Source organism: Colossoma macropomum, unplaced genomic scaffold (genome assembly GCF_904425465.1).
Source record: "Colossoma macropomum unplaced genomic scaffold, Colossoma_macropomum, whole genome shotgun sequence".
NCBI lineage: Eukaryota > Metazoa > Chordata > Actinopteri > Characiformes > Serrasalmidae > Colossoma > Colossoma macropomum.
In genome coordinates, this window is record NW_023494792.1 from 4553907 (window position 1) to 4575452 (window position 21546).

At 38.1% G+C, this 21546-nt stretch overlaps 1 protein-coding gene across 5 annotated transcripts in view; it reads right to left on the minus strand.

Annotated features, from left to right (window-relative positions):
* LOC118811431 (sodium bicarbonate transporter-like protein 11) overlaps positions 1-21546 on the minus strand; it is a 48056-nt gene that overhangs the window by 17741 nt on the left and 8769 nt on the right. For 2 of the 5 annotated variants that reach the window (XM_036575638.1, XM_036575634.1), the window contains exons 2-8: positions 11463-11504; positions 8961-9053; positions 8007-8050; positions 5708-5927; positions 5369-5450; positions 3089-3212; positions 248-451 (exon numbers count right to left, since the gene is read on the minus strand). In XM_036575638.1, the coding sequence (XP_036431531.1) occupies positions 248-451; positions 3089-3212; positions 5369-5450; positions 5708-5927; positions 8007-8050; positions 8961-9053; positions 11463-11504 (809 nt within the window). Of the gene's footprint in view, positions 1-247; positions 452-3088; positions 3213-5368; positions 5451-5707; positions 5928-8006; positions 8051-8960; positions 9158-11462; positions 11505-21212; positions 21376-21546 lie in introns of those variants that run through there. The other 3 variants (XM_036575635.1, XM_036575636.1, XM_036575637.1) reach the window with 3 other exon arrangements.

Below are 21546 nucleotides of genomic sequence, written 5' to 3' on the forward strand. Positions count from 1 at the left end.
GCCAGAACCATCTTAAATCAAAATAATAATTCCCTGAGGTTGACTCTACGGTTATTATTATCATTTTGCCTCGCAGCCACATACAGTAGTTATTAACTGAGCTACAAGTGAGACATAATGAATCTAAAAGTACAGTATGCTCTTGTTATTACTAGTGATGTGTGACTTCTAAGGGTTAAAGTTATTAGTAATCACCTGTGAGCAAATTCAAGACCTACTGACTCATCATTTCATATCTAACTCAGACCTTGAGTGGTTTATTGCTGTGAGGACCGGTCTCTTCTTCCATGGACACTTTATAAGTGGGAGAGGAGAGCAGCTGCCTCTGGAGCACCAGCTCCTGTTTGAAGTCCTCCTGAGTCTTCGTCTCCAGAAGCTTCTCTCTGAAGGAGATGTCTGAGAACATGGTGGCGAAGGTGCGGCCAAGTTCTATAGCTGTCTTGGTGCTTTTCTGGAGAGAAGTGGTTTACATTAAGGATGTGAAAGTGTATAACCACAAACACTCACCAACCAACATCAATAATTTGGTCCAATTAATTTCAGTCTTATTACTTTTTAGAATATTTACTGTCTCAAAGCAGCTTTACACGCAAGCCCAGTCTCCAGCAAGAAAGCTGAAAGAGACTATAGAAAAATGCCATAAGAACAAGCACTGAGAGGAATCTAAACTCTAAAGCAAGACTCTCTAAGAGCTTAAGGAAGAACCATTTAGAGGAACCAAGACTCAAACGATTAATAGACACGCTCGGATCCATGAGAAACACCAACGGTCAAATTAAAAGTCACTAACTATTTATATTAAGGCTGTAGTCAGGAATAACTGAAACCAGCATGTGTTGTTTTTAATGGGTTTACAAAATTAAAAGGAACTATATCATCACTGTTGGAACAAAACCTTGTAATCAGCAAAAAAGAAACTTTGCAAGAGAAAGAAAAACATTCTTAGCTTTCAATATAAGTAAATGGAACAAGATTTTGTTCCAAGTCATTCTGGACCATTTTTACCCAATGTAAAGGGCAGCTCAGGATTCGTACACTTTTTAAACAGAGGAATTCCACGACTTTTCCATGATGTAAAATGAAATATTTATGGTAAACATTTGCATAGTGCTGGGCAATATCTATACTGGTATACCATGACACTGACATACCTTTTCCTGTTTGAGTGATTTTTTAGCAATTATACTTGGTAGATAAGGGCCATTTAATTTCATACATCTTACTCATGACATGCAGTCTTTAATGGTTTGTTTGTAACTCATTTGCTTAAAATTCATAAAAATAAAGAAACTCGGGAAGCATGAGTTCATTACCGCCCAGCTCTACTTTAACATACAGACAGCTGTTCATGATTAGGTGGACATCATTCTCTATTTCACTAGCTTGAAATCAAATAGTTAACAATAAAGAGACATATTTCTTTTGCCAGTGAAATGACATATATAACTGAAGTTCGGTCTGGGAGGGCTTAGCTTTAAATGGTGTGGAGAGGTATGTATTTATCAGGCTATCGAAGTTTCTCAGTGACTGTAGTCCCGTCCAAATGCAGTGTCAATTACTTTTTTGAGGCACTTAGGGGAGGGATGTAACGAGAGTCACTTTACAACTTTTAACCCCATTTACACCTGGTCACTTCATTTGTCTTGAGTATCAGGATTATATCTGGATGAGGCCAAGCCACATAAAAATGCAAGTGTAAACACACCCAAAACACTTAAAACAGACACTTCAGGAGGTGGTCTGAGACACATTTGAGCCATGTGTTGTATCAGTGTACACACATCCGTCTCTCCAAGATACATTCAACAACCAAAACTCCTCCCTGGACTGGGACCGGACAATATGAAATACTTAATAGCAAATATGGATAGACACTACCGTGCAAAAAAAACTGCAGATGAGTTACTACACAGTTGGCAATTGGTTGCCATGTAATGAGCAGATTTGCATATTCCTTCCTACACAGCAATCGGATTTCAGTCTGACTAACTGGAGACGCATTTGACTACCAAGTGTAAATGCATGTGGCTAAAATCTTATCAGGATACAATCCAGATACTAGTCACATGATGTGAACAGGTACAGAGTACCTGAGTACTCAGAGTACAACAAACGCTGTCTAAAACCAAATCAATGAGAGGACCTCAGCAGTTAGCTCATCAATGTAGCTGCAGCACATTATGTCTGTTTAGCCACAGCGGTGCAGACTGGGCACTGCGAAGGCTGCAGAGTGTCCTGGAAGACTCGAACCTAAAGCGGACATGTTAGCGTTTATAGTAGCGCTTCCATTGCTGCAATTTTCTCTGTGATATGATATGCTAAGTGCCTGTAGAGGCAAACCTCTTCAGCAAATCTCCCTTCAAAAGGATTCATTTTAAATGAAGCAGCACAGGGTGAGTGCCAAGTTACAAAAATTAGAAGGTGCACGACTCATGCCGTGACAGCACACAGGGTCGGAGGTGCCGTGATTGTGTCATTTCTGGCATGCACACCCTCGTGCCACTATGCTTCAAGTATAAACCTAGCTTGACTCACAGTGAAGAAGCTAGTCAGTTAGCTTGGCGTAAGAAGCAGATGTGGTGTGTTTTTCCTCTTATGTTTGGCTTGTTAATTCATCTTCTCCAGTGTACAAATGTCAAAACATCTTTCACAACCCATATGTTGTGAATATTACTCCTTAGCCAGCCAAGATTCTTATTAACAACATGTTAGTAAAGCTGGTCCAAGTACAGAAACATTCGTGTTGGCTTTTTACACTCTAGACTCTTCAGTGCTTCAAATGAGATGAGATAAGAAACTGCATGGGGGGAAAGGTCCAGGAAATTCCAGCACCTTTTATTTTCCATGACTTTTCCAGAATTTTCATAACCATAGGAACCCTGGAGGCTAGTATTTCACATTATGTTAAAATGACAGTGTTCAGATGCTGACCATATGCATGGTGGTAGTAAATGCAGGGCTGCTACTGGGAAAATGTGCCTGTTCCTGATTTAAGCTTTAATCAACACAATGTTTCAACAAAACAATGACCAGTAATGGCTGTAATACCACTAGAAGACACCAATGACATATTAAAGCAGATGCTCACCATTCTAGGTGGTGAAAGGATGAGGATGACAAAACGGGCTTCACAGCAGTTCACCCCCCAGTTCTGAGGCCTCTCCAGCCGAGCGATGCAGACACAGCGCCGCTGCAGGCTCTTCACATTACATCTGAAACGAATGACAGGCACAGAGAAAAGACATCAGGGGCTTATTTACCTAACAGCTGTGCACACATGTATCCCATTCTGAATCCATGCACAGTTGCGATCTCAGCAGTGGAATGCTTTTAGAAAGATACACATCATTACTATAACACTACAGGTCAAAAGTTTAGACACCTTGCCTTATTCAGAAATTTGACATTTCTTGCTGTTATTTTTAAATAATGTAAGAAAGATACCTGCTCCTGTTTACTGACACTTTCATCAAAGCATCTTGCTTGGTATAAAGAGTAGATTTGAGTTGCTGATAAGTGCAGAGATCACAACAGGGGGATAAAATGCATGAGGTCACATTATGTGTGCCATATATGTAACATAGGTCACACTTTATAATAACAAGCCTTAATACACACCAACATAATGATTATCTATTAGTTACTATTACTGGCTGTTAGTAATTAATAGTTAGTTATATAGTAAGCATAACAGTAGATATAATAATTACATATGCATTACTGTTTGCATTATTAACCATTAACTTAGTGATGCATAAATAATTAAATATAGTTTGTTAATAATGATTTAGTTATTTGGTACTCATAACTAATTATATGCATTGGAACATTAATATACATCATTGAAATTGAAATCTTTTTCTGTGAATTTATCTATTTTGCATACTTTCTATAGCTCCTTTATTGAGAGCATTGTTTCATTGTCTTTTTTCTCATTTATGGTTTTACTCTCTAAGTGTAAAAATTCAGAACTGTTTACTGTTTACTGATACCTGTTTGCTCCAAAATAATTGGTCATCCAATGTCTGTAGTTGTTTCTATGCTATATATTCATATGCCCAGTTGTGAATTGCCCCTTGAGGGGAAAATAAAGATAATTAAATTCAGTTCAATTAACAAAAACAAAAACTACCTTCGCACTATTTTTCAACTGTTTGAGGCCATCTGTGCTGAGTGTAACAACACTGAATCTTCTTTCTGTAAAAGGTTGTCTGCAAGTTTACCCACAGGTCTCAACACTATACTGCATTATTATATCTATTTGTTTAATGATTTGTTTAATGATTAGTTAAGACCATTAAATAAATAAATTATATAATATAATTAAATACCCCTAAATGATTAAGTAGTTCTATGATGCAAAACCTTTCCTTAACTGTCAGTTAGTCATTAGTAAGTTGTCAATATACCATCATTTTCAAAGTCTCTCCAAAAATTTACCAGAGAAGGTAAAAACTTTCTTTACTTTCCATACTTTACTTTACTTCCAAATGATTTTGGAGCATTTCTATTGGTCCAGTCATCATAAAATGTAACTTTTTTTTTTTTTTACTTTTAGCTGCTGTGCTAAAATGATGCAGAAAAATAATAAATCAGAAAAAAATGAGGTACAAGTTTTATTTGGACAGTGACCATACTAAACTTTAACCCCTTAAAACCACAGGCATTTTATATAGTAAGTATTATTATTAATTAACTACAGGGACTTCAGTGCAAACTGGCTGAGCTATCCTTAGGTTGTAGGAGTGTCTAATAAAACTTTGGACCTGCCAGCATGTCCTGGCCATTTAAGGGGTCAATAAGCATTAACTGGACCCCTATTATATATTGGAATTTTATAATGTATTTATAAAGATACATGGTACTACGTACCATATATCAACATAATACATTTATAAAAAGTGTTTACTGTGCTTTAATTATTTGTAGTAGATGTAAGTAAGTAAATGGTGCATTCAAATGATTATTAATGCACAAGTTATTATACATTTATTAACCATCATTAACAAACTATTAGGTAATGATTAAGCTGTTATTTATAGTGGCCTGATATTATTAAAGTGCTACCATGACATGTTACGGTAGTACTGTCGCAAATGTAGTCACAAATATTTGCGTGTTGTTTGAATATGATAAACCCTCTTGGTCTTTAATATATTACATTCTTGCAAATATGGTCATTTGTATTAAACACAAATTTGTAAAGTTAGGTGTCTCCAAACTTTTGATGGGAAAAAATACGTATGTCTTATTATTCTATACTGAACTGACTGTTTCTTGTGTGGGGTAATGTGTGCACTGGTTCTGTAGCCAGATGTACAATTTACATCTGTCTGCCAGAGGTGGTCAGCCACAGGTTGTCACTCACAGCACACACAGCCAGGACTGCTGGTAGCGCACCCCAGTGGCAGTGGCCGTCACGCCCTGAATGGTCTCAGTCAGCAGGTGCACTGAAAGAAAGATGGTGGGAGAGTAAACCAGCAAGAACACACAAGGATCCAAAAAATAACGATCCTTTAAAAAGGCCATCCCTTTAATGGAATCAATTTAACCCATGAGCAATCCTTAATTGAAATCCACTTAATTCTCTTTAAAGGCTTTACGAGCCTCCATTAATGAGCCCCAGGCAGATGTTTAGAGGCAATGGCAGAGGAGGGCTGGTCGGCTGCTGTTCCAGCCCTGTTGCATGTGGCTGCCTGGCGCTCACCGCTGGCCTCCTGCCCCCCAGCGTCAGTGAACAGGGCGCGGGTGACCTCCTCCTGGTTCCAGCTGCCCTGGCCATCCTGGGCTAGATGCTCCAGCATCCGCCTCAGCACCTCATCCAGAGAGGCAGCCTTTTCATCCAGCAGGATGCTGGCCTGTGCCAGGAAGCTGTCCAAATCCCTGTGGGCCCGCACCTCCTCCTTAAAGTTCATTAGCTTCACATACTGCACAGAGACACAGAGAGATTTAACGAGAGAATAATCAATGCTTGTTGTTAAAAATAATGCGTCCTCAGCTTAAAGTGACAAAAGTGCATTTTCAATTAAAAACACGTGAAGCACAATAACAGAATGTCACTTAAATGCTAATGGGATTAAAATAATTGAGATTTTGGGATTTGCAGATAGGACTGACTGCAGAGACGTTTCTTGTTGAGATTGGCATCACTTCCTCATTATGTGGGGTCCCAGGTGCCCTAATGCTATAAATGTAATAATAATAATAATAATAATAATAATAATAATAATAATAATAATAATAAAATGAACCCTTCAATTTTTGTTTTCCTCCTTTTGAGCTAATTAAAACCTAGTAGATAGAACAAGGGAACTCCACTGTACTTTCAAACTTTCTGCAAAATTCAGTCATTGAAATGTAAACAAAGTCATTCACAGTAGTTTGATGTGAAATGCACCATTCAAATTTACTGACTCACCTTTATTTACGGTGGTGATGATATGAACCAGGGGTTGCGATGTCTACAATTCACAAATTGCCATTTTATTCACTATGCAATATGACTAGTGAACCTACATGTATCTTCTGAGCTTTACATGTAATGTTAATAACTGTAAGCAAAATCTGAAAAAAAGTTTTCTGTGGGGACTATTTTGCCTTACAGCACCCTGCATGTAGCTTGTCGCCTTGAATCGATTTTTAAAAATACATTTTAAAACAAAATCTCACCAGGCAATGTATTCGTAACCATTTTATGTAATGATTTGGCTTTTAGAGGCATGAAATGCTTTGGACGTGTGGTTTGTCTGAGTGACGATACTGTTTTTAAGTACACCATATGGCCAAAGGTATGTGGACACCACTCAGAATTATCAAATTCGGGTGTTACACCCCTTGCTAACAGTTGTATAAAATCAAGCACAGGCATGCAATTTTCATAGACAAACACTGGCAGCAGAATGGGTCATGCTGAAGATGGCACTGTTACAGGATGCCACCTTTGCCACAAGTCAGTTTGTGAAATTTCTGCCCTGCTAGATCTGCCCAAGTCAATTGTAAGTTCTTTCATTGTGAAATGGAAGTGTTTAGATGCAACAACAGCTCAGCCATTAAGACTAGACCACGCAGACTCACAGGGCAGGGCTGCCAAGTACTGAAAGACTTACAAATTGCTCATTACAGAGTTTAAAACTGCCTCTGAAAGCAACAAGAACTCTGAAAGCAACAAGAACATCGGGAGCTTTATAAAATGGCTTTCCATGGCCGAGCAGCTTCACACAAGCCTAAGATCAATATCTGCAATACCAAGCACCAGCTGGACTGGTGTAAAGCATGCTTCCACTGGACTTTGGAGCAATGGAAACGTGTTCTCTGGAGTGATGAATCACACTTCAGTATCTGGCAGTTTGATGGACGAATCTGGGTGTGGCAGATGCCAAGAGCATCACTACCTACTAGAATGTATAAAGTTTGGTGGAGGAGGGCTATCAAGGGGCTGTTTTTTAGGGTTTGGGCTCAGCCTCTTTGTTCCAGTGAAGAGTGATGTTAATTATACAACATACAAAGACAATTATTTGTGCCCAACTTTGTGTCAACACTTTGGAAAAGACCCTTTCTTGTTCCAGCATGACTGTGCCTCTGTGCACAAAGTGAGCTCCATAATGATGTGGTTTGTTGAGTGTAGTGTGGAGGAACTCTATTGAGCACCTTTAGGATGAACTGGAATGTTGACTGCAAGCCAGATGAGGCCTTCTCATCCCACATCAGTGCCGGACCACAAAAATACTTTTTTGACTCAATGGGCACAAATTCCCACAGACACTCCAAAATCTTGTGGAAAGCTTCCCAGAAGAGCACAGGCTGTTATAGCCTCTAATGGGAGATAACTCCATATTAATGCCCAAGGCTTTAGAATGGGATCCAGACAAACCTTTGCAGTTTCAGGGGTTAAATCTGTGTGAATGTTGCATGATGATGTGCTAAAATGCATACACTATTGTTTTTGATTGGTTCTAAAAGTGCATTAGCTACTTCTTTTTTAAAACAGGCTGCTGAGGAAAGCTTACTTTTCTTGATGTGTTTAGGAGCCCAAATCTTGAAGAGTCCGAATCTAAGAGTGGGGAAACAAGAAGAGCAAAACAGTTTATAAAATGTATCAACAATCCTCTGAAGCAGAGCACTGTAAGTGGATGTGTTTCCCCTCATTAGTCACAAGCCTTGAGTCCTCTCTATTGTGTCTCCCTGGTTATAAATAGGTAAAGGCTATGAGAGTGCCAGACACACACACACACACACACACACACACACACACACACACAAAAAGCCTGCTGGAGTCCCTCAACTCTGACCTTTTGTTTGTTGGTGTTTGCTGCTGAGTGCGACCTGGCACGGCCTGTTCTACCATTACTGTAAACATACCGCCCCAAATATGAGAACAATCAGGATTGTCCCGCAGGCTGAATCTCAAACAGAGAGAATTTCTGGCAGCTCTTGACAGAGCTAAGGAGGTCTGTGTATGTGTGTGCATGTATGTGTGTGTGTTTGTGTGTGTTATAGAGAGAGAGAGATGTTGCCAGGAGTGATAAGTGGGTGGTATACTATTGGGGTTCCCTCCATACTTAGCTTCAGGCAATAATCAGGAAGAGTTTCTTCAACAATAGTCTGGCATGGAACGTGTTATGTCTCTCGCTCTCTCTCTCTGTCTTTCTCTGTCCTCTCTCTCTCTCACTCTCTCTTTTCACTCTCACTCGCTTTCTTTCTTTTCATCTTTTATAAATCTTTCTCAGCCTCTCTTTTTCTGTCTATTTATTTATCTTTCTCTCTCTCTTTATCAATCTTTCTCCCTTTCTTGCTCTCACTCTCTCTTTATTTATCTATTTTCCACTGTTTCTCTTTCTATCACTATCTACCTGTTTCTATTTCTATCTCTCACTTTCTTTGTCTCTCTCTTTATTCTTTCATCTCTTTCACTATTTCTTTCACAAAGACGCACACATACATGCACTCTCTCTCTCTCTCACCTGAGTTGGTGGTCTGGGCGGGGAGCTCATGGGCATGGCTGCTGTCTGTGGGGGCTCTGGGTGATTCCGGCTGCTCCTCGTCATCCTGCATCTCTGAAAGAGCGCCACAGAGCCTCTCAAACACCATGCGGATTTTCCTCCTGCGGTTACTCTAATCTCATTCTGGCTGCCTCAGTCTGCCTCATGACATTTCACTGCTTTTACATCAAAATGAAATTTCAGTATTCAGGGGGTGAAAGCATAGCTATCATAACCACATCAGGAGGGCGGCGATCGCAGGTGAATTGTGGATATTTTTCATCTCAAGCCCAGTAACGCAAGTGTCACAAACGTTGTTTATGGTATGTAAACGCCATGTCTCTCCTCTAAAATATATGCACCATCTGTTGGAGAGTGCAGGGCATGTTGAAGAGCTAATAAAAAACCCACTCAAATCCAGACACACGAAGCAATATAACAGTAGACATCCCTAATAAATTCTTTCTTTTCATGGAAGAGCAGAACCATGAAGTGAGGTACACTGCATGTTTTTTCTGGGGAATTAACTCAGTGCTGCAGCTGCCCTGCTTCGTTTGGATGACCTCATAGCTGCGAGACTATAATTACTGTAAGACTATAAATTAGTATTAAAGAAAAAACAAAGACTGTGCTATAAATAGGGCTATAAACTAGTTTAGTGGAATATAGGACTAGGTTAATTGGAATATAAACATTCATAAAAACACAAATCGATTAGAGTAATGTGATTGAGCTTAATCCAGAAATTTCTATCCAATCTATTTCAAAACAAGTCTCCTTAAATAATATTCAGAGTTTGGTATTTACAGAGATATTCACTGAAACAATGCAACATGCAAAGTAAATCATATGTTACTCAAATCACTGTTACAAGCTTCAAATGTCTGTGTTTAAGATAAAACCTTCACAAGCAGTATTAAAGCAAAATGTAGGAAGGAGAGTGTACACTATTGCCAACTTGTCACTAATATAACATTGCAAATCCCACATGAGCACTAGCAGAAATTGACATTATTGTAGCAGTAAACGAGGTGCTTATGAACATTGCATTTTTTTTTACATAGAGCTCTGTGTTCTTTGAAAGACAACTGTGAAGAGAATACAACAAATAACACCTTAATTTAGACTTTGTGATGTGTTTTCCTCAGTAATCTTATCCATCTATGAAGAAAATTCCAAATTTCCAGGTGTTAATTTTGTATGCTAATGATCACTTTTCTCTCATTGGCTGTCTCAGTGGAGTGGGTGTGGCAGGGTATGTGAACATATTACTGTTGTTGGAAGAAAACCTCATATCTCCAAAATGATAACGTCACAGGAAAAGGAAAAAACCTACTTTACTTTTAATGCAAGTTAGTAGAACCATACTTTTTCCCCCCAAGTCATTTTGGGCGATTTCTTTTGGTCCATTCATTATGAAATTTACACACAGTGTAAAAGGAATTTTCAAATTATGTCAAAAACTGAAAAACGACAAAAATGGAGATACAAGGTTTTCTTCTGTTTTCTTAAGCAGCATTGTAGAACTCAACAATGGCTGCAGCAGAGGACAGTATAGAGATACTACACGTGTAGTGGTCAACTGTTGCACTGCAGTCCGCATGCAATAGTTCTCTAATTAATATTAAGTAATTTAGTATTTTCATAAGTATTTTAGTGGACTGAACAGAACACTTTCCATACATTTATGTAAACAACTTCCAAGGGCAGATCACTGGAATGAAGACCATAGTGCTAGATAACAGGACAAAAAGCCAATTATTTCACATATTTTCACTGATTCTTTTATTTACTATTTGTGGTTTGAATAGTGAAGCGACAAAATGGCCAGTTAAAAAAGAGTCAATGACAAACTGAGTTTTTTTTCTTATTTTCTCTCTGTCTGTAGAATCACGTTTTCTAGAAAGAGAAATAGACAAAAACGACTTTTTCACATTTCACAGTTTCTTAAATGGTAGATACAATGACAAAAACGTGAACCGGCAGTTTTGTTTACTGTGTTTTAAATTAAATGTCTAAATTCTAGAGAGAAAAGACTGGTTTATGAACTGAGCTTTTAGTTGTTCTGGTAAGCGACTGATGCGACTCATATATATATATATATATATATGAAATCAGAAAAAAAATGTATTTGAATGGATGAAAATTGTACATATGTAAATGTAACCACTGATGGAGAGGTTTGTTCATGCGGTCTTGCTAAAATTCATACTGAGATCATTATGCTAAAATGAATGAGCAATAACATAGGCATAATCATTTAGGCTCCAAATGAATTATTTACTTCAACTAATTCCAAATGTCCAATGGAAATGAAATCCCAATATTATCAAAAATGAACGAATTGCAGGCCTAATCATTTCCCAGGACCTAACATGATAAAACAGCTACTCAACATCCTGAGTACTAATTGCCAAAATTGGCCCTATTATCCACCACAGGGGCATCAACAGCACTTATAATTGTTCAAATAGATGTACGCACCCATGCCTCTGAAGACATGTCCATTTCCTGAAGACAGGGCCTCTGTGGGAGACAAAACAAATGAGCACAATTTTAAATGGACCTTATTATGGTCTAAGATGAGTACAGATGGAGAATACCATATTTCTTTCCTTCAGTGTGCTTGTCATAACTATTTTAATAACATAAAAAGCACATTGTCTCAATGCTCCCAAAAAGAATCCAATGCAGCCTTTTCCATTCTGCATTTAGCAAAACTAAATGTCACATTAGTATATCTTCATATATGACAGGAATAAACTGTAGCTGAAATCTTACACAGATGTTATGTGAAGCATTATGTAGACAAGTGAAGTCTTAGATGGAGGAGTGTGGGCATGGTGGTGGGTTTACAGCCACTGGTACCAATACTCAATTTCTCCTTAAACCATAGGCTCAACTGCTAATGCAGTGCAATCAAAGGGACTGGAATATAATGGAAATTTCTCATCTCTGTAATTTATACGATCTATGTGAAATCCTGATAGACTTAAAAGCCTCAAACACTCTTAGGGCTGGGTGTGATGGGGGCAGGGGGGCTAAAGAGAGATTTCTAGTCTGAGATCTTACTTCAAAAGTTATGTTCCACATTGTTTTCTTTTCAGAGAGATGCCTGTAGAAAAGTTATTTGCACATATACTAATTGGCCACTAGTAGTGCTGCCACCTCACAGCAAGACGGGCCTGTGTTCGATTCCCCAGCCGGGCAACCAGGGACCAAAAATGATTCTTAAGAAAAGATTTAAGAAAATTGTGTGGAATCAACTCTTGGAATCAGCTCCATTGATTCCAATCACCCATCATGGAGTCAACTCCAAAAATTTCTGGCACTGAACAGCCCTACTAAGAATTGACTGAATCCTGGTTAGACTACTGTTCAAATTAGCAGTCAGTGACATATTTAGGACTTCCTGAAGGCTTAAAGTGATGCTTTTTTTACTCACAAAACGATTCCAACCCATTAGAAATTGAGACATAATTGGTTGATTTCATTCTCAGTTCACAATTATGTTAGTGGTTAATCTGACACATTAGTCAGTACAGTTCCTTAAGCCCTAACTGATAAGAAAGCTAGCTTGGGTGTATTAACCTAGATAAAACAGGAATAAAATTAGAATATTATTCAGAATGCAACTATTCCTCATAGCCATAGCTGTATAGTGTACAGCAGTAGTTTATCTCCGGTAATGGGAATCCACTGCCCTTAAAATTTTCATGGGTCCATGGGACTGGAATTACCCACACATTCCCCATAGCTGTATACCTACAAGACTTGATTTCTGAGTGTCACAGTCACAAAAACAGAATCAATCATTTTCATTCTGCTGATTGGTGCATGCTTTAATATAAATCTATGTACAGAATGTGCCCAGAACAATGGAACCAAGTTTTTTTTATATTATTTTTTACATTTATTTTTTTCATTGTATTATCAAAATGTAGTGCAGGTTTAAAAGGTGTTATGAACATGTGTAGGTGTAGTGGAGTCATATCTTAAGTTATTTAGATTAGTATAGGCTATTTTGTATTTTGGTCTGTGCAAATATATGAATAACCATATGTAGCCTATGCATTATTATTTATTTACACAGACCAAAATACAACTTTTTTTTATATTTGCTTTTTTTTTAATTGGAATTGGAGACTGGTGTAAATTAATTTGTGTAGGTGGTAAGAGGTGTCTCCCACTCATGATTAAACTTTCTGTTCTCTAGGAGTGCTGTGTGAACCTGGACATATCACACAGGAAATTGGAAGAATTGTTTTCTATGCACTAGTTTCAAGACTTTCAACCCACAGACAAGAATCATGATGCTGAATCAAGAATTGTGTATATTTTATACTGTATGCTGTAAACTTCATATATTTATATACAGGCAGAAATGCATTTTTGAGTAGGCCTGTGAAAAACAGGGTAAGCTAACTTGGTAGATATTTCCAAATGTGTTAATGTCCCTCATTGTCATAACATCAGGCTATTGCCTATATCTGACAGTAGTGCAGTCATCAGCCTACCTATTCTAATGCTTCCACCCTACCGAGTTACAGAACAATAACAAATCAACCAGAAAGCTGGATTCACATTAACACAACCAACACTGCAACACCCTTCACTCACCACAGGCACAGTTTTTCTCAATGAAGACAACTTATCATTATTATTATTATTATTATTATTATTATTATTATTAATTGCCATCAAGTTGTTTTTTGACTCCTGGCAACCATATGGATAGTGTTTCTCCAGAACATCCTGTTTTCTGTTTGGGTCCTCGGGCTGCTGAATGGCTCATTCATGATTTCTCTGCTTGTATCCATCCATCTTGTTGCTGGTCACCACATTTCTTTTTTACCTTCAACACTTCCAAGCATAATCGTCTTTTTCCATTGAATCAGTGCTTCTTAGAATATGTCTAAAATAAATTCAGTCCAGCTTCGGTTTGGTTATCTGGTCTTAGTGTGAAAAGTGAGGCTTGATATATTCGAGAATCCATTTGCTTGTTTTCTTTGCTGTCCAAGGAACCCTTAAAAAGTCTTTGCCAAAAAAAGCATCTTTATTTTTCCTGTATTATGTATTGATCTTTCTGATCCAGAAGACAATGTGAGTTAAAATCAGACAACTGAGATGTACAAAGATGAGGAAAAATAACACAGCAAGCTCAAAACCCTTAACCGAAGCATCCTAGGCTAAACAATGCTGCTACAGAAGGCAGACCTAGTGAAGACAACATAACTGAGGTAAAAACACACAGATGAAATACACAAAGTTGAGGTAAAACAACACAGCAAACTTAAGAACCAACACTTAATCAGCACAGACTAAAGCATACTGCTCCACCCCTGGGACATCTTTTGCTTCAAATTTAAATACTGGCACATTTATTAACTGAAGGAGCATGAGATTGGTTGATTGGACTATACATTGCACATTGCAGAAAGCATGATGATTTTGATTGGCCACAATACAATAACTGTACTCACTGAAAGCAAATCAAATGTCATTATCTTAAAAGATGCAGCTTAATAAATATTCTTTCCCCATTTGATTGGCCTACTTGTGGCTATACCTCTGATACAAAGTCAGTTCTAACATAACTTGCATACTCATTTCTGAAGCTTAATTTTGAAAATTATCTGAAGTTATAACTTCTTAAGTTTTCCTCTGTTACAAAAGTGGCACTGACACAATGATGTAATGATACTGCTTCTTTGTGCAAATGTTTAAATGTCAGATCCTGGTGTAAAACCATGCTTTGCTCTTTGTTAAAACATTTCACTGTAATAACTGTTCTTGCTGCTTTCACACCAGGCAATCAAATCAAGTTTCGCTGACAGTGCTGCTGGATTATTTCCCCATGGACAGATTGTTGTGACCGTTGTTCTGCTGCTGGACTTCCTGTTAGCGAGCCTGCTGACTTCCTGTTGCTGACTGTGCTGTCCTGTAGTGTCAACAGAGATATTGTTGCATGTCAAGGCTGGAGCCTTTCTCAAGGACCACAGAGAGAAGAATTGGCGCTGACCCCAAAACAGTTAGCTTAGCACTTTCACTGACCTACTGGCGCTCAGACAGAGTTACTAACAAAACAGAAAACGTGTTTATGTATTCCTTACAGGATGTAGCCTACATGCAAGGAGGGATGTAGTCACTCCATTCCTGGTGTGCAGTAAAAATAAGTTTGCACTGATATTTTCTTCTCTTAAGCAACCAAACCTGGCTATCTATGTCCAGAGTCAAAGTTAGTGAGCAGGCTCAAAGTTTAAACTTTGTAATAGCACAGAACCACATAGGAAGTGAGGAAGTAAACGTTTTGTGGAAGAGGGTTGCAAACTTTGGTGCGGTAACTGGAGTTTTTCAATGTTTGCATGCACTGGGGTGGGGGGGGGGTGCATTGTTACACTTAAAAAATAAACACTAAGCTGAACCACAGCTCATAGTCGTTAGTGTATAGATGCTTGAATCTCAATCTCAGAGTTCTCCAACAGGTTCACATTGTTGCTCTAACCCAACTCCAAACACACCTCCAAACACATAGGTTAGAGACTAACTTAATTAAAGTAAGTAGTGAGACTATTTTTTTACGAAGTAATTACCCCAGCGCTTTTGTTGGAAGATGAGACAACGTTAAACCAAACAAGAGCTCAAACCTGAGTGCTTCAGTAGTGGAGCTGAGGAACTTAGCATGTGTTACACTCATGGGGTGGTATTAGAGCAATCTTGGAGCAGGAGGGAGCCCAGCTTCCTTAAGCCGCTCCTTACTCCAGATACAATTGAGCTATTCTGTTTCACTCCTTACTGCTCTTTCGGGTTATGCTAGTGACATGAAAAAGGCACAATAGCCTATGATATGTTCCAGTCAGATGTCTTCAGGCAGATGCATGATGCCAGTTTGTCCTGGTTACATAGGTCGATAGGCCTAAACGCTTGCTGTGTTAAGTTGAGCTAGACTATTACGTGCTGACCATTGATAGTTTTAAAGTATGAATAATTTTTAAAAACTACCAGAACCTGTGTAATGCTATCTAACCAACTACAGCTAGCTAAATATACCCTGCATTACCCAGCAAGCTAGTTAGCTTATCTAACAAGCTAACCTATTAGCTTAGGGGTAGCAAGATGATAGCTTGCTACCAATAGCAAGATATTAAGAATTATAAGAATAAATAATAATTATTTATGGCCACAACAGTCACCAGGTTGTAAATGTCTGCTGATATAGAGAATAGAGTAAGATGAACTCACTTTAAAATTTTTGTCTGTATTTTTGCCCCTCCATGCATTGTCTGTCTCTGCCAGAACACAAATGTATACTTCTGCTTCAAGGCCATTTTAGATGCTTAAGCACTTTATATGAAACGGAAAATTACATTTTGCAGCTAGAGTGACTTCTTAAATGGTAATTTTGTAGGAGACGTTGATAAACATGAATAATATAATTTTGTTAAACTTACATTTACGGCATTTGGCAGATGCTCTTATCCAGAGCGACTTACAATTTGATCCTTTTACACAGGTAGGCGAAAGTAGTGTTAGGAGTCTTGCCCAAGGACTCTTATTGGTATAGCGTAGGGTGCTTGCCCAGGTGGGGGATTGAACCGCAGTCTACAGGAAAGAAGGCAGAGGTGTTATCCACTACACATACCAACTTGTGCTAATGCTATTATTTTTATTGACTGTCAATTTTTCTTTCAAATAAACAAAATAAAGGTGAAAAGTGGGGTAGAGAGATGAGTAGATAAGCCTAAACTCACAATCCAGTAGAAATATTCAATTCAGTGAAAGAATGACTCATGCAAAAATAAAACACCTTAACAAAATACAGCTTCAGCAGAAGTACACAAGTAGCAGATCAAATTATTGAGGTACTGAGCTTTGTATAGAACTGCAGTAGAACTTCCAGCACTGATTATCATATGAATAGAAGTTTTTGTTTGTTTGTTTGTTTTGAAGTTTGTATTTTTGGTGCTCTATTGGACTGAATAAATTAAATTACAATATAATATTATGTAGCTAATGATAGCATACAGTACAGAATAGCCAAGAACCTTGAAACTCTTCCACATGAGGACACAGTGATACACTGAGTGGAAGAGACAAACAATAATAACAAATGCTTCCTCCTCTCCAGACAAAACACATTCTCTGTAGACACACACTAATGGAGATTTGGGTTATGGTCAGGGTCAGCCACGTCACCCCCAGAGCAGCTCTGTGGTTAAGAGCCTTGCTCAAGGCCAGATCAATGTTAATCAGAGCAGGTTCTGACTTCTAGCTGGCTCACTGTCAGTCTCTGCGACTCTAACCACAAGGCTTCTATTACACCCTCTATTTCCCTCAATCTGCCACAGTGGGACTCCAAAGAGCCTTGCAAATGATTTGTAAGTGATTTGCAGGGCATACTAATGCTGGGCAGTAAGCATGGGCACAAGAGACTGCTTATTTAGAACATCACTGAAAAAAACTCTTGCCAAAAGTAGATCAGCTGAAAGACAAAATCGATGCAATTTTTTCAGCTCATGTGGAGATGTACATACTTGAAAAAAGTTAATTTCAATGCATCACTTTTTTTCCAAAGACAACAGCCAACATTGTGTTTACCCACGTTACGTTTAGCCCCCAGGTCTGTACGATCCCCTGCTGCAAAAAAATTAGGATGCCCCTACTTCCACCCCCCAAGGTTGAAAGAGCCTGAAACAGCCCCTCACACATCAGCTTCAAATATCCTTCACATCTCCAAACTCATCTTCCCTAGATAGACCCTAGTTTGCACATGACCTGTGAAGTTTTCCTGACTTATATTCATATATCACATTTTACTGCTGGGAAATTTCCAAATTGTAAGTCTTCCTTTACATCTAAATATAAAGGGAATCTAAATGGAAAGGTATTATAATACATTCGTTGTTGTCATCAAGAGGAATGAAACATGCACCGGGGCTCTAGAGGCTGGAGCAGAGCCGAAGAAACAGAAAGCCTCAGGAACATCCTCTTGTGTTCCCAAAATGATCTGCTAAAAATATCACAGCGAGTTTCCAACAACTTCCAGGGACACCAAGGTACAGGCAACCACAGCGTACCATTTTCAGTGTATATATGATGGATTTAATCGGAAGTGATAAAGATAGGTTGGGAAATCTCTCTCTCTCTATATCTCCATACACACACATACATACATATATACATACATACATACATATATATATATATATATATATATATATACACATACACACACATATATATATACATATATATATACACACACACACACATATATATATATAAATGTGTGTGTATGTGTATATATATATATATATATATAAGCTGCAGTTTTAGATATAAACAGCAACCACCAATTTTGCCTCTTCTTTTTTATAGCTGTCTTTTTGGAAACATTAAATAAATAAAAAAAAACATTCATAGCTTTTTAGTTACCTTGTAGTTACGTTGTATTTAAGATTTTAGTAACAAAATAGAGTGTAACATTAATGTAAAGTCTATTTAAAATCCACCTAACCTCATTATTTGTACAAAAAAAGCTCAATACAGACATTGCACTTTGGCCCCCGGGACAAAAAAGTTTGGGCACCACTGTTCTAAATGCTCTTCTTGCTTGCAAACATGATTCTGTAATGAACCATCCACAAAAGTGGCTTTTCTATGAAAGAATGTAAGATACATCTGGACCTGTATTCCAATCAACTCATTCTGAATACTCTTGGCTGCATAATTACACATGCATTATTACATTATACAATATTATGTGACTGGTGGCCTCCGTGGATACAAATGCAGCAAATGTGACAGTAATTCTCACATGTGAATTTCATCCACATTAGCGTTTGCTAAGCACAGCTATAAGTTATGATTATCATCATCACACCTTCAATCGAATGTGTAATGAATGCCCCAAATCCTTGAAATTGGTCAGAATTGAGAGGCATTTTCAGCTTGTTAATCTGCTTATCCTCAGCCTGAGCAAATACAACCAGAACAAATGAACCTGTAAATTGGCCAGATATAGGAACCAAACAAGATATAGGCAACCAGTAATCTATGCAGCTTTGCAGACAGCAAATGAATGTTCTAATTATATGGATGCTTCCTGCTTTCTTGCCTAATGAACTTGAATGCATTCATATCTAGCAGAGACTATGTGTGAATATGTGTGTAATATAGTGATGAAATTGAGTCTGCAATAAAAAGACAGACTGACAAAACTTGTATGTGGACTAAATAGCACATGCGGTAGGCCAGACCTAGTTGTAACGCCAGGATTGGGATGTAATGGAATTCAAGTATTGGGAATACACATTCAGAACACAGAAATAAAGTATCTGTATTTACTTTAAAGGCAGTATTCAGAGTACAGTTACCTCTTACATTTCTAGGAGAAAACTTTGAGAATACATTAAAAAAGGCACAGCCAATGCCTGTTTATTAACTATTTAACAAATAAATGGACTGTATGCAGAGAGCACGGTCAACAACCGGCTTCTTCACAAACACAAGTTCCTGCTAACACCTGATTAGACTGATAAATTGATGTGATGAGTCAGAGTAGACTGATAAATCAGTGTGATGAGTCAGTTATTTATCTCAGTGTTACTGAGATCATTTGAGAGATGATCAAACTGAACAGTTTCCTCAGTTCATGCTGTGTTCATAACGAAGAAAGAAAGTAGTCCTGCTTAGGGCTTAGGAGCAGCAGCGGACTGAAGCTGAAAATGAGAAAAATTACATATATAGTAGCATGTTCATTAAATGAAGTGTTCTGCATGTGAATTCTGGGTTATTGTTCTCCAGCAGTTATTATCTGGGTTTATTCTGACAAAGACTATTTTTGTGAAGGTGGGGTTAGCCTTCCTTTGCTGTGTTTATGCATTACAACAGGAAGAACTGAGTCAGATGGAGCTTGGAAGTGAGAGAGAGCAGACATGAGCTAATGCTAGAGTGAGCTGTTAGCCAAAGCCTTGCTTATTGTACAGCGTGGCTGTGGCTGACAACTTGTGCATAAGCTCTGTATCCTATATATGATAGATGTATAGATATAGATAGATGGATGGATGGATGGATGGATAGATAGATAGGTGGGTTTATGTATCAAACAATTATAATTAATTATTGCAGCATTTCCCAACCTCTCTTTGCCGCTTACAATTAAGCATGCTTTTTTTGTTACTGTGCCTTTAAGACAGATATATGTAAATGACCTCTTTTCTAACTGGCTGTATTGTGCCTCATTAAAAAACAGTGCAGGCTGAATGGGGTTAAACTACTGTAGACTGATTAGGTGAATGTGTAAATGTATTGTTTTTTTGTGACATCACAAAAACAGTGATTGCCAAACGAACTGTTTTGCAGTTTTGTTTCCTTATATGAACTGTGTGATCCTTTTTGAAACTTTTACAGTGATTACATATTACATCATTTTTTTTTATTTAACCCCTTAAAATCCCAGCTGTATTACATACTAGGGCCTAATGTTCATTAACTATAGGGACTTCAATGCAAATTGGTTGAGCTATTCTTAGAATTATAGAAATGTGTGATAAAACTTTGGGCCTGTTGGCAGTTGCTGGCCATTTAAGGGGATAAAAATAAAAATCAATTTTGCATATTAATGGACTCTTTAAGTAAAAATGACAACATGATGAATGCATTTTAAATATGTTATTTTTCATATATTGTGACAGGATATGCATTAAGATTCTGCCCAACTCTGAGTAAGACTGAACTGAAATTTCAAGCATGGAGTGGTGACATAGCTAAACCACAGCCAAGTTCCTTGCACAAGACAGTGGCAATTGAAATCTTTCATCATACTTGCGTGGTTGACTTGTTGCATGGTTGCTGCCTCATCCTTAAGATAAAAACATAAATATTCCCTTTTTGCAGCCACGCTTGACTGATCTTCAGCATTTTTGATTGATACATGAAGGTTTTCCTTGCTACCCATGATACATTGATGAAAGGGGAGTGGGATAACTGAACAGCCACTGATATCTTGAAATAAAGAGAAATACCACAGATGCCAGAGAATGAGACTCTCTCTCATGGGTGTTCATGTGGTTATGAAATGAAAAAAAAAATGAAGAAAAAAGGAAAAAACAAAAGACAAGACACAAAGAAATCTGAGTTAATGACACAGTGGCTTTCTTCCCACATCACCCATGTGAGCAGTGAGCATATGGCAGAAGCACACAACACAGAAAGAAGCTGCACTGAACTTACCAACTGGCACAAAATGAAGGACTTTCTGGTTCTCCATAGTCTTCCCAGCTTCAACCCATTGCTTTTGGAAACAAGAGCACTGTCACCTCCTAAAGTCCACCTTCACACACTCTACACCTTAGCAGCCTCACTCCAGCCGACTATCCCCGAAAGGGGAAGGGTTAGGAGAGTTGCTTTGCCCCTGGGTCCTTGTGCCTACCCCCAAAAACCCTACAGGTGAAGCCCTCTCCAATGCCAAAACCAAACCCAGTGCTCCAGAGCTAAGGTCTTTATCATTTAGTATTTTAGTCTGATGCCAAGGAACACACAGAACAATACATTAAAACTGGATGTG